This window comes from Opisthocomus hoazin, chromosome 5, assembly GCF_030867145.1.
Source record: "Opisthocomus hoazin isolate bOpiHoa1 chromosome 5, bOpiHoa1.hap1, whole genome shotgun sequence".
NCBI lineage: Eukaryota > Metazoa > Chordata > Aves > Opisthocomiformes > Opisthocomidae > Opisthocomus > Opisthocomus hoazin.
The window spans coordinates 57,077,600-57,090,599 of NC_134418.1; the positions used below are offsets into that span (position 1 = coordinate 57,077,600).

Below are 13,000 nucleotides of genomic sequence, written 5' to 3' on the forward strand. Positions count from 1 at the left end.
TTTATATTTAATTTGTAATGCAGAATTGCCCCGTTCTTTCTTATATATTTACTCTCCTGAAGTTTCAGTCACTTTATTTAAAAAAAAAAAAAAAGTCTGCTTACTGTTTAGTTCCAAGATAAAACTGCAGAAGTTACTGAAAGAGTTCGTAGGATCGTAAGCTGCATTTCTTGCATGTCTTGGCAGAATAACGAATTCAGCGTTATAGTTCAACAATTTGAAACCCTCTCTGTTTTCATGCATTGATTTCACGGTTGTCAGCATTACATGTGAAGCCTGACATTGCAGAATTGTAATCAGTATCGAGTATGCAAGTTTTCACGATAAATTAATGAACTTATCTTGTGCATTACAATAAATGGGCTCTCTATGCCATTTCTTTGTGGCTCTTTTCCCTTTAGGTCTTGACTCTCTTTGTGCACCATTTCTGTACTTGAATTTTAACAATGAAGGTGAGTACCTTTTTCTGCTGGGAGTGAAGCAGCAGCACAGTCTGTCATCTGTATCTAGCTGTAGACAAATGTATCTGCACCCACTTACGAATGGAAACTTTCTGTAGCTACAGAGGAATTTTAATGCTCTTGTTGCCACAGGTCAAAAGAAATGGGGTTGGTTTTTAAAAAGTGTGTGTGGTGTACTGCTCTTCAAGTAGGGATTCAAATCCTATATTTATTGCAAAGTACAATAATGAGTATATAATAAAAAGCACAAATAACCTTGGTTATAGAAAAACAAAAAAATGCTTCTCTAGTACTTGTCTTTCAGTGGAGCTGTAGTTCAGCTTTGTTTAATGTGATGCATTATTTGTTAACCTGTCAGACCAGCTTTATTCATAAAAGCTGATGATGGTTTTAAATGCCTAAAAGCTTATCAGACCAACTTTGGGTATGTGGCCTTTATCTTCTTAGAATGTAATTTGTTCAGAATAGGTCTAGTCCAATCTTCTATTCTCTTGCACCTGGCTTTCTTTATATAAGATCTGTATGTGGGAAAATTAGGAGAATGACTCCTGTTAAGCCTACTGTGCATACTAATTTAAATATTTCAACAGATTTTTCTTGCTCTTGGACATGTTCCTATACAGTGTTATTGTAGAACCTGATTTCCTTCCCATGGAAGCAAAACGTAATAGTAGTGAATTATGTAAAATTATGTGTTCTGATTTACGAATTTAATTATACACATTTGGCTTGGATATTTAAAAAGTGGTTTCAATGCTAGAAAAGTTGTAACATGTAATTAATTTATAATGTGATCCTATGTCCTATTTGCTGTAAACCTAAGGTTTTGTTTAGAAACTTCCAAAATGGTATTTATTGTCTTTGGACAGTGTATGACAGACCCATATTTCTTTTTTATGTCTGTAGCCTAGCATCATGGCTAAGAATTGTATTACAATAGGTTATCTCTCAGCCAAGTTCCCAGAAATAATCACCAGGGATAAACAGTGAAGTTTTTACCCTCTAATCTCTATTTGGTATCTGTGTGAGGAGCCATTGAGAAATCTAAGATGGTTTTGTCCATCTTTTTGACAGTATTTTTAATTATATTCTACTCTGTTTTCTCTTCTGAATTTTATCATCTTCAGTCTCTGAGCTGAAGTAAGAGACGAGATGCAAGTCTGATGGGGCATAAACTGGGTGTAAGTTCTATAGGAGGTAACCCAGAAGACTGCAATAATGCAGTTGTTTGAAACTATCTTCTAAAATTTTATTCATCCAGGGACGTTCACTTTTTGATACAAACATCACCATGGTTTTCCAAACATCATCGCGTTACTTTGTTGCTGACAAGTATGGAAATAAACTGGGAGCAACTCAGGTCCAGCCAGCTTTGTATTGATTACTTGGTGACAGAAGGAGACTTTTCTAGGAGCTTTTAAAATTCTTTAATGAGGGATGTGCCCTTTTTATGTGTTTTACCATCATTTTTGTGTATAGATTGATTTAAGTATTCACACTATTATCTGCTTAATAATTAATGTTTTTAGGTGTGCTCATGTTTCTGCCTCTGTAGTTGCATCCATTTTTCTAATTCTTTCAGCTCTGGCATATGCCTGTATGTCTGCTTTTATCCCCAAGTATTTGTATAACTTCTTTCTGAAGGATAATTCTCATGTTATTCAAGGTAAGTCACTTTTTTTTTTTTGTAGTTCTAAGAGAAGCAGAATCATTTCTAGATATATAAATACACTTTCTCAAGTGATTGTGAAGTTGGAACACAATTAGAATCACATTGTAGAAATACCCATCTATTTCTTTCAAAATCTTTATTTTAGATAGATGAGAACAACAGCTGTGCAAGAAAAAGAGGAACAAAATAAGTGGGTAAAGATTCAGGCAGGAGAAACTGCGCACACATACACAAAAAAAAACACCAGCCGAAAAATGTTCTGTGCTTCCAATATAAGAGTCAGTTGATCATGCATAGTTGTACAATGAGGAAATGGTCTTCCAAGTGTTAGGTTGTAAAGAGCTACTCTTCAGGTGATCAAAATTATACTGTTACAGGAGTTATTTCGACAATGAGGGAAAATGATGTGTCACAGTACAAACTAGGGACTTCTCAGAAAATGGAAGTTATGGTATTCAGAGAGTTAGGGATTTGAGGGGAATTTCTTACTGAACAGAAGATAATGTCATTCAATACAGGACAGGCATCGAAGAGCCCTGAGGAATAATGTTCCATAGTTTAGTCATCAACAACTATATAGATAGCTCAGAGAAATGAAAACAGTAGCTGGAGGTAAATGTCTGTTTTAATTGAAATTTAACTGTAAATTTCACGGAAACATGAAGAAGGAATTGTCTAGACCTAGAAAGACACCTTGGTGCAGTCTGTGTTGGAAAGATAATTTGTCTTGGAGACAGTTTTTAAAAACCAAAAGAAGCTGTTTGATAAGTCGTCAGTAGTTTAAAAAACAGGTGGTAATGAATGTTTTTAATTGCAAGCAGTTAGGAGTGTTTATTGAATGCTGGATTTCAGAGTGACTTGCTGTCCTTGTATTTCTTTTAAAGAAATTCTTTTGTATATAACTTGTGAAACTGCTCAACTTAGAAATAGTGTGTTTCATTTTTTGTCGTCAAAAAATGAAATTAAGAACTGATCAACTAAATATAGTTGGACATAAAAGCAGTTACATATTGGATAACAGGGAAAGAGCTAACATAAGGACATGTCATAGTTCAACCTGGCAGCTGGTGACTAAGCGCTAGACAGCCACTTGCTCACCCCTCCCCTTCGCCTCCAGTGGGGTGGACAGGAGAAATGGACAAAAGGGAAAACTCATGGGTCGAGATAAAGGCAGTTTAATAAGGAAACAAAATAATAATAGTGATGATAGTAACAATTATAATAATGAATATGCAAAACAAATTATATACCATACAATTTTTCTCACCACCTGACAACTGATTCATGGTCAGTCCTCAAGCAGCAATCGTGGAATGCCAAAAATCACGAAAGTCCAGAAAAAGTTCAAGCTCCCATAGAAGAAGGGTTTCAAACTCCTGGAAATGAGAAGATCAGATAGGTTCCTGCCCCCTTGGCCAACCTCATTCATAAACTGAGCATGACGCCTATAGTATGGAATATTTCCCTTGGCCAACTTGGGCTGGCTGCCTGGCCGTGCTCCCTCGCAGCACCTGCTCATCAGATGAATATGAGAAACTGGAAAAAAGTCCTTCGTATCACGGCAACAACGGAAAACATCAGTGTTATCAACATTCTTCTCCTACTAAATCCAAAATACAGCAGCTACTGAGAGGAAAATTAACTCTATCCCAGATGAAACCAGGACAGGAGAGAGCACAGTGGTTAGGAGAGTTTACATATGAAAGACAATGGGTAAGAGGTGTTATAAACTGAATATGTAAAATAATAGTTTGGAAAAACTACTCAAGGGAACTTGTTTGCATCCTGTTTTCTGTAATGAAAGAGTGCTTGCTGGAAAAAAAAAAAAGGGTAGTAAAGGTCTAAAAATGGAAAGAGTAAGTATATTGTGTCAGATGCTCCTGTGGAGATAACCACTTTAGACTTCAAGGTTAATAGCTTGGAAAAGACTTTTCTCAGGGGGTTATGCTCTTCCATAAAACACTGCTTTTGCTCTCTCGAGTTCCCTGATGTTATTCCTAAGAGGCTTTACAAAAACATGTATCAGCCAAAGTTAGAAATACAGGTCAGTAGGATTCTGTGAACCCACGTAGTGTAGGCGTTCCTGAGTTTCTGTGCAACATCTGGCATCATCAAGGAGTTGAGCAGACTAGACCTTTTAGGGTTCTTTCAGTATTCTCGTTTAATCCTTTTTAGGGCTGTATGTCAACCACCAATGTGTAAATACAATTTTAAAGGAAGATTATGTGTGGGATTACTGGTTTGCTGTACCTGACTTGTGGTTACTGGCTGTTTCATGAAATAAAATTGATGTAAGATGCACCCTAGTGATGCACTTTTTAAAAATTATTATCACGTAGTGGGGTATGCATTTAAGGCATGGATACAGTTACCTCTCTAACTGGTATGCATGTGAATAAGAATAATTTTGGCTTGAAACTGAGAAAATGTGAGACATGAGTAGCTCCAAAGCAGTCTGGCCTTGGTGATGCAAAACTCGGCATGCGTCTATTTACCCACTTAACTCCACAGCTGTATGCTGCCAGGGTATCTGTGGCATAATAGAGATGCAGTATCAGAGGGGAGAGACTGGCACTCCTAAGACGTTAGAAACCTCCAAAGAGGCTTAGCGTGCAGTGGCTTTGTCTTTGCAGCTTGAAGCAAAAGTTGTGAAATTCTGAAGCAGGCTCAAAAGATCTTAATTTTTATTGCAACTGATCTTGGAGAATTAGGCATCCTTTCAAGTCTAATTTACAGTAGGACTGTGGCTTGTTTCCATTGTGTTCCTACAGTGAGAACATTGTTTATCAGTCCTCCTGAAGCAGAATCAGCTTTTAAAATATCTAGTCCAGATATAATGATTTTACAGAGGAGTAGTTCTTACCTTGCTGGATTAACCTGAGAGGAGCTAACTTGGGTGCAGATAGTCAAAATTTAAGTAAGATAGGAGTCTATGAACAACTGAATGTTTAGACCCACTTCTATTCTTAAACAAAGATGTCTATGCATGGAATTATCCCGGCAGAGCCACTTCTGTGCTTCTTAGCAGTGGAATTGGTATTTAATTTTGCCACTTCAGGCATGAAGACAAACTGAGGAGCAGGGAGTTATTTGCTCTCCCAAAGAGAGACAGTAGTAGGCATCTGGTCCTTACAGTAGACTTTGAAGGAAGCAGTGGCAGCTCTGGATGTCTAATTTGTGGAGCTTCCTGCTAACAAAGCATATGACAGCATGGACAAAACTGGGAGAGGGGCAGAATAGAGAGAGCGAGCAATCTGTCTGCTGTCTGCTTCTCTTCCAATTAAATGGAAGTGTTACTTGGACAACTTAGTGACATTTTACCCGTCAACCAAATGTGCCATGCTGAAGATGTAATAAATTTTATCTTTTACAAGAAATATTTGTCCTTATGTGTTCAGAAAAATACAAATTAAGATGTTCCCGATCATGGAAATGATGACTTTAAAGCCCCATTGCCTTAAAACAGCAACTTCTGGATTACAAAATTTAACTTTGTAGAAAAGAAGCCACACAAAATATTTTATATATATATATATGTGTGTGTATATATGTATATAAAAATAAAATCCTTGGAACAGTCTTGTTCTAATTTGTTTCCATCAATATCTTGTGGCTCATACTCATACTGAAAAGTCTTTAACTTTGCATGTTGAACATACATCACAACCTAAATATGAACCAAGTAAGCCATTGTTGAAAATACAAATTGAGAAGTACTAAGGATGAGAAATGAAACCTTTCCTCCTCTGTATTGAATATAATGGTGACAAGGAGGGCAATAGTGGTATTCACTTGCTGTTTTACTGTAGGTTTAAAAATAATTTAAAAAAAAATAGTGTTCTTCCCTTTGTACAGCTCTATTGTGAGCTGGCAGCATGTGGTGGGTTGTGGTTTTGATGATGATCTTGAATTTGCTTGTCATTTCAGAATACCTGACGGTGTTTTCCCAGATGATTGCGTTCCATGATCCAGAGCTGAGTAACCACCTTAATGAAATTGGTTTTATTCCAGATGTAAGTGCTAACGTTCTTGTAAATATTGTTCAAAGGAAGTAAAAAAAAAAAAAGAAAAAAAAAAAAAAAGGAAAATGAGGGCAACTAGGATGAGATGCCTTTCCAGACTGTTTCAGTAGTGGCTTGAGATTAAGTGAATTTTTCATATTAATGGGCCTTTCTGAGTATACTGATAAAATGGTAAAGTTTTGGTTGTTGTTTTACATACCTCAGTCTTTCCCATTTTGTTGGCATGGTAAATACAATAAAAATACTACTAGTCAATTATAACTTGCAGCTTCATCTTGAAAGATGTATGTAATTTTATTTTTAAGTGTGGATTGATACACAAAAATTAATGTGGCCATAAATGACTAATAGCAAAATTTCTGCAGGCGAATTAAATGCTGTTAGTTAATACAAAAGAGACATCAGTTTTCAAGTACAAAAAATATGTGCAAGCAACCTTGGAAAATGCTTAGTCATTTGTTGGAGTCCATCAGAAACAGTGGACAAGTGCATAAAGTGTGTCCAAGTTTTATGTGTTCATTGGAAGAAGTCTGTAAGATGGAGGAAAATGAAAAGTGAGAACACAGCCAAAATGTCGTAGAGAGGGAGGACTATGTTGCAAAAAGCAAAACAAGGCCTTCTTTAGAGCCTTACTTTTAGCTGTCACTGTAAATAGTGAAGCTTTTCTGGTTTGTTTATAGAGAAGTATGTATAGTCCAGAAAGCCAATACTCTATAAAAATGTTTTTTCTGCCTACTATAGCATTATCAAAGTTTATAGCTGATCTTTCTGAAAAATAGCTTTAGGCAAGGCAATAGAGAGAACATTTTTAATTGACAATCTATATCGATATATTTGACATGTAGAAACTTGGTAATTACAAGCTGGCTGTAAGAACAGGTGATGACTGAGAGGCCAAAATGTAAGGAGACTGAAGTCAGGAAATGCTGATGTATAAATATAAATTTCATAAATAAGAAGTCTATATGCATTTCTTCTGTAAGCAATATAAAGCTTATTTTATCAGAAAAGCCTTATGCTTATTAGGAAATGCTTTGAATTGAAGTAGTAAGGCCAAGTCTCTGAAAGTCATTATGTATGTACATATGTATGTATATAATTCCTGGGTGAATTTGTGTGTCTTTGGGACTGGCAGATACTCATTATCACTGTTTACACAGGTTGTAATGGAAAAGCACATATATGCTTTTATTTATAGCAGTATTTTTACTGTAATAATGTTGCTTATGAATGACATGAATTCGAAAGATTCTGTGGCATTAAAATGAGGAGAAGAGAAAGACAGTGTATTGCATTATAGAGATGTTTGAGAAGGCCACATGTATTGCTGATGATCCACATCTGAAGAGGTCGAGTGGGAGGAAGATGAAGGGAGGATGGGGAGAAGGGAGAACGGTCATCTGTGGAAAGCCTAAATATTTGCTGGGGATGAAGGGCATCGGTAACAGCAGTGTTTAAGTTCCTGAGGGAGAATCAATTTTGCAGCATCACTATGTAAATGCACTTGATATTTATTTGTTAAAGGCTGTGGATGACCAAAGCTCCTCTGTGTATTTCATCCAGGATACTGGTTTCCACTGATGAGGTAGAAATGTAACCATTTTACAGGTCCCATTTCTGCTACTAACCTACATGAGAGTTCTGTAGCAATCCATCTAAGGTGTTGATCTTTCAGCAGCTCCTGGTGTCTGCTTACACAGTTACAGTTCTCCACTGAAAACTCTGAAGGTGCAGGTCAGACAGAATAGTTTAAAATCACCTGTTTTGTTGTATTTTAGTTTTTCTGTGTGCTAGTCATTGGACAGCATGTAGTCAAATGTGAGCCCTGTCTCTAAGTGTTACAGTCTAGAGATGATTAGGTAATGCAGTAAATAATTACAAACCAGAGGTATATTTTAAAAATAAAAAAAAAACCCAAACCAAAACCCTGTTATTGAATACAAATGCTAGTTCTAAAATTAACATTACCCTGTGAAGAGTGGTTGTCATTTCTGAATAGTCTGCCTTTTATTTATATTATAAAAAGGGTTGTTTTGTCTGTTAGATCAGTGAGAGGGGTGATTTTTGTACCTGTAGCCAAACAGCACAGGATCCATCAAAGTGGAGGATATGCACTGTAGTAATGACCAGACTTTTGTGCTTGAGTACTAATTCTGTCTAAGTAAACCCTGATTAATCTTTCATCACTGGATTGCAGGCTCTGCTGCAGGAAAGATTGTTTCTTGGCACCCTTCCCATTTGCTGCAGGTCACGTAGCTTGCAGAGTATTGAACACTGCTGAAGCTTGAATAGTTGTGAATGTTGTTAGCTGATGTGGTGCCTGGATTAAGTACATTGCTGTGGCTGTGTGATTTACATGTAAATAGAGGGATATGTACCATGAATCTTCCAGTTCTTTGCTCACTCTCTCAAAGTTCATAATCTCCCCCACCCTATATAATACTTTAACACGTTCTCTATTTTACTGAACAATTCTGTCATCAACAGCAGACCATTTTGAACTGAAGAAAAAACAAGGCAGTCAGCTACAGTACTAAAAGGGTAACTATAGCCATAAATTATTCTAAAGAGCTTTCAGCTGCAGATTATGGAAGCTAGACATGGTTGTCAGCTGGCTATTAACAGAGATGACAAAGTCTGGCTGCAGTTACTTAGTATCATCACACTGGACCTGCTGTCATAGGTACCCTAGCATGGTTTTGGCAATTTGCAGGATGTGTTGGTAATAGGGCTTCATTTCACTGAGAATTAAAAATCCTGTAATTGAAGTACTTCATCTCTGTTTGTTCTGTTACACGATTACCTACTTGTGAGTCTGGGGGAGGGGTTTCTTTGCTGGTATCTTGTGAGGAAAGTGATCATTTTTAAAATTTTGTTTGTGTAGGTGCATATAGATGGGTAGAATCTAATATTAAAAATTGACTCAATCTGCATTCTCTTTGCATCCCCAGTCAAAACATTTTGCACCTTTCCGTAGCATTTAAATGTATGATTAATTGTCTAGGCACCATGTAGGCTTGAAGCTAAGTATGTGTGTATGTATTTCAAAGACAGAACATGAAGGTGCAAGATCAGGGTTTTGTAGAACAGACTGTTTCAGTTGGAAGAGACCTGCAACGATCAGCTAGTCCAACTGTCTGACCAATTCAGGGCTGACTAAAAGTTAAAGCATGTTGTTAAGGGCATTGCCCAAATGCCTCTTAAACAGAGGCAGGCTTGGGGCATCGACCACCTCTCTAGTAAGCCCCTTCAAGTGTTTCAACACCCTCTTGGTAAGGAAATGCTTCCTGATGTCCAGTCTAAACCTCTTCTTATGCAGCTTTGAACCATTCCTTCGTGTCCTTTCACTGGATACCAGGGAGAAGAGATCAACACCTCCCTCTCCTCTTCCCCTCCTCAGGAAGCTGTAGAGAGCAAAAAATTTTTTCTTGTCAAATGAAAATTAAAACAAAAAGCAGAAGTTGGGGGGCAGCCTTGTGGACAACTCGGCAAAATATAATTCTGGTTTATTGTTGGACAACGTTGTTTCACACATACATCAAAGAGGCCAAAAAAAAAGAAAAAATAAACAGCAACTTCATAGAGAAAAAAAAAGAAAAAAACTGGTTATCTTTGGTTTTGCCATCTCGTACTGACTATGAGCTATGGTACAGCTAAAGTACATACACAGAAAAAGTTACTGGAATGCTGAGTATAGTATTGTAATTTTTTTTTTTTCTTTTTTGTCGTCTTTTTTTTTTTTTCTTTTTTTTTTTAACAAGGTTTTGTTTTATTCTCCTTTGACATGATGGTTTGGGCCTAGCCACAGCCACAAGTAAAGTCAGAGATATGTAACGAGAGTGATACTCACTTCAAAGCTCCTTTTGGTCAATCCGAGATCACTTAAAAATGGTGGACCTCCTAACAATATGTACAAAAATAAGAAATGTAAATTAAAAATACAAACAAATCCTTCTTTCAAGTGCTTTTAAGAAAGAAAGCAGGGCCTTGACATTTTGTTGCTTAGGAGAAGGGGAATCAATCAGGAAAGAAATATATGATCTTTTCTGAATTCTTTCTGTTGTCATTTAAGCTAGTGCCTGCCTAAAGTGTGTAGAAAGAGGTTGGCATGGCAGAGAAACTATATTACAGCTGTCCATCAGAGGGGTTTTAGCATGTTCTCCTGAAGCAAATGAGCTACTCGCTGTTGGAGGTAGAATACTTGCCCGTGTTGACATTCATTGTGGTAGTTCCTGTATTCCTGTTAAGTGTGACTTCAGCTTTGAGAAGGAAAGGCTCCAACACTGGAAAGTCTTGAACACTGAACATAGTGTGAAATACATGCTGTAGCATAGGGTTCTTTTGTTATCCATCTATAAATTATTTTTATAATCGTGAAGACATGACAGTTTACCAGTTTAAAATAACACACTGCATTGAATGACAGATGGTCAGGTGAGGATTCTTCTATAAAAGATTGCAGGTATAATGATTACTCCTGTTATGTTTGTTCGCTTTAGAACTGTAGGTATTTAACCTTGATCTCAGCTTTGTAATTCTATGAGGTGTGCAGGAGATTTTTGAATTTTCTGAGAGGTTTTTGGTAAATGTAAGTATTATATACATGCATAACAAACAAGAACTTGTGAAGTATGCTGGAATTTTTGATGTTTTGAAAGCTCAAACCTTCAATTTTAAATAATTCATTTTCATTATCCTCCAACCGGGTGCATAGCTTCACTGTGGCTGTCTTATGATGTTCATATGGTGCACCTGGATCGTACAGGACAGCCACTTTATTCTTAGACTTTTCACAGAGCAAGACACTTGTGTGTGGCTTCTAATACTCCCTACCATCTCTATCAGCAAACTTTAACATTCATTTTCACCTCACTATTCCTTCTAAAATAATTTTAGAATCAAAATTCTCCGAGCCTAAATTTCTTTAAAACTGTTGTCTTTACAACTGAAATTTCAGTCTTCTGTAGACACAAGTGTTGTAAAGCTCTCATCTTCTGGAGGAACAGTCAAATAATGAAACAATCCAGACAGTAATGACAGGCCAATAACAAAATCCCCATGGAAAAGGCTTTCATCAAGATTTGAACCAATATCTCTAAGAGCTTTGAAGGTCTGGTAGGAGATGCATTCCTCTCAAAATATGCCCATCTAACTATGGACAAGTAAACATCTTCACCTTGTTGAAAAACAATGAACTGCAACTCCAAGCTCAGGTACTAAGCAGAATTTGTCATAGCAGAGCACTATTGGACAGGAAGCTTTAGCTAGGGATAGTGGAAAGATAGAGAATGAAACCAAGTCTAAAGACAAGAGATTTGAATTGTAACTAAAAAAAACCTGTGGATTTATTCAGATTGTTTGAATGGAATCTGATGTTAGGGAGCTGCTGTGTTCTTCATGTGTAAGAAATGGACATCCAGGTCCTTGTATTTTACTTGCAAAGCAAAATGGTAAATATGGCGTTGCTGAACTCAAGCTCACTCTAAAAAAATGAAGTATAGGTTTTACAGGCTCTTATTTTAATGTGACATTCTCAGGCTGTCCAGCAGTTCAAACGCTACTTTGATTAAACATTAGGTATGCTTCCCAGCTATGGAGAGTTAAGTGTCAACAAAAACCATAACCCCATTTTGTTTCAGGGTTTTGTAGTGAAGGGTTGAACAGCTTTTTAACAGCGGCTTGTTAGTACAGGAGTATGGCACAATGCTATTCCAACCCGTGATGGCTAGAGGGCAGTATTTACTAATAATATGTTAAAAGTGCAGCAATTTAAAAGAATTTGGTAGCTTATTTTGTTGAGGACTTCAAGTCAGTGGAGTTCTTTTTGCCTGTGTTTTTGATTTGACTTGCATGATGGAATACCAGCACCAGTACTGTGGCTTTTCTTTGCCTGCTTATTAGTAGTAATTATAACCTCTTCAAGTGTACTGAGACCACCTTGTCTTAAAACATTGTCTTTATGAAATCGGAGGGAAACATCCCTTCAATAAAAACTTGCCTAATACCTTCTACTTAAATAGTTTGGCCTACTTTTCAATGTCACTGTTGATACATTTGTCAAGGATGGTTTAGAGCAAAGTGGTACTTTGCCTTATGGTTACCTTTTAATAATCTGTTTAATGTTTAAATTGTGTGCTTTTTCTTATATATTTCTATGTAGATACATACAAGATAGAGGTGTTTGTGAAATTAGGAGAAAGTGTGGATCTGCTTTGGTAAAACATTTTAATCCAATATATGAAAAGGAGAAAATAATTGCTTTTAAATACCAAGGAAGTAATGTAGTTCAAAATGACATCCGCATAATATGAACCTGCAAGCAAAGAGACACCTCAGGCTGTTAGGAATACTTGTTTTCCTGCTGCATGGAATGCGAGATATTGCATACAAGCAAGCAGGTAAATAGGTATTAGCCGATCACAACCGCTGCAGGGGATATTTCAGGGGGCAGCGTGTGTTGTTATTCAGTAGAGAGCCATCTATTGAAGGCGTGAGAAAGATATACCGAAAGAAATAGTATGAGTGTGTTAGAAGATGAAAATGGTGATAGAAATGGATTTGGTTTTTGAACCCTGGAAATCAATTGGTGAGTTGGAGGCCAAGCTTTGTAAAAACCTCCTGAATATTGGAAGTGGTGAACAGTTTGGTCCTCGCAGCTTTTTTAGTTTTATGGACAGTGTGGTTCAGATGCTCAGATGAAGGCATAGGAATAAAATTTAGAGAGCGCTGTGCTAAAGACCTTTTCAGCAAATGTGTGCATCATTTAGTAGTGCCGTAACCCAGTTAAGAGTTTATGGAATAAGTAATAATTTATTAACATAATACTGATTGTGCTTTCTGCTTCT

The 13,000-nt window shown here is 36.8% G+C and overlaps 1 protein-coding gene across 7 annotated transcripts in view; it reads left to right on the plus strand.

Moving 5' to 3' along the window:
• The window catches only part of TBCK (TBC1 domain containing kinase), a 111,791-nt gene that overhangs the window by 47,239 nt on the left and 51,552 nt on the right, over window positions 1–13,000 (plus strand). For all 7 annotated transcript variants that reach the window (XM_075421384.1, XM_075421381.1, XM_075421385.1 and 4 more), the window contains 3 exons: window positions 402–452; window positions 2,044–2,127; window positions 6,061–6,146. In XM_075421384.1, coding sequence (XP_075277499.1) covers window positions 402–452; window positions 2,044–2,127; window positions 6,061–6,146 — 221 coding nt within the window. The remainder of the gene's footprint in view (window positions 1–401; window positions 453–2,043; window positions 2,128–6,060; window positions 6,147–13,000) is intronic.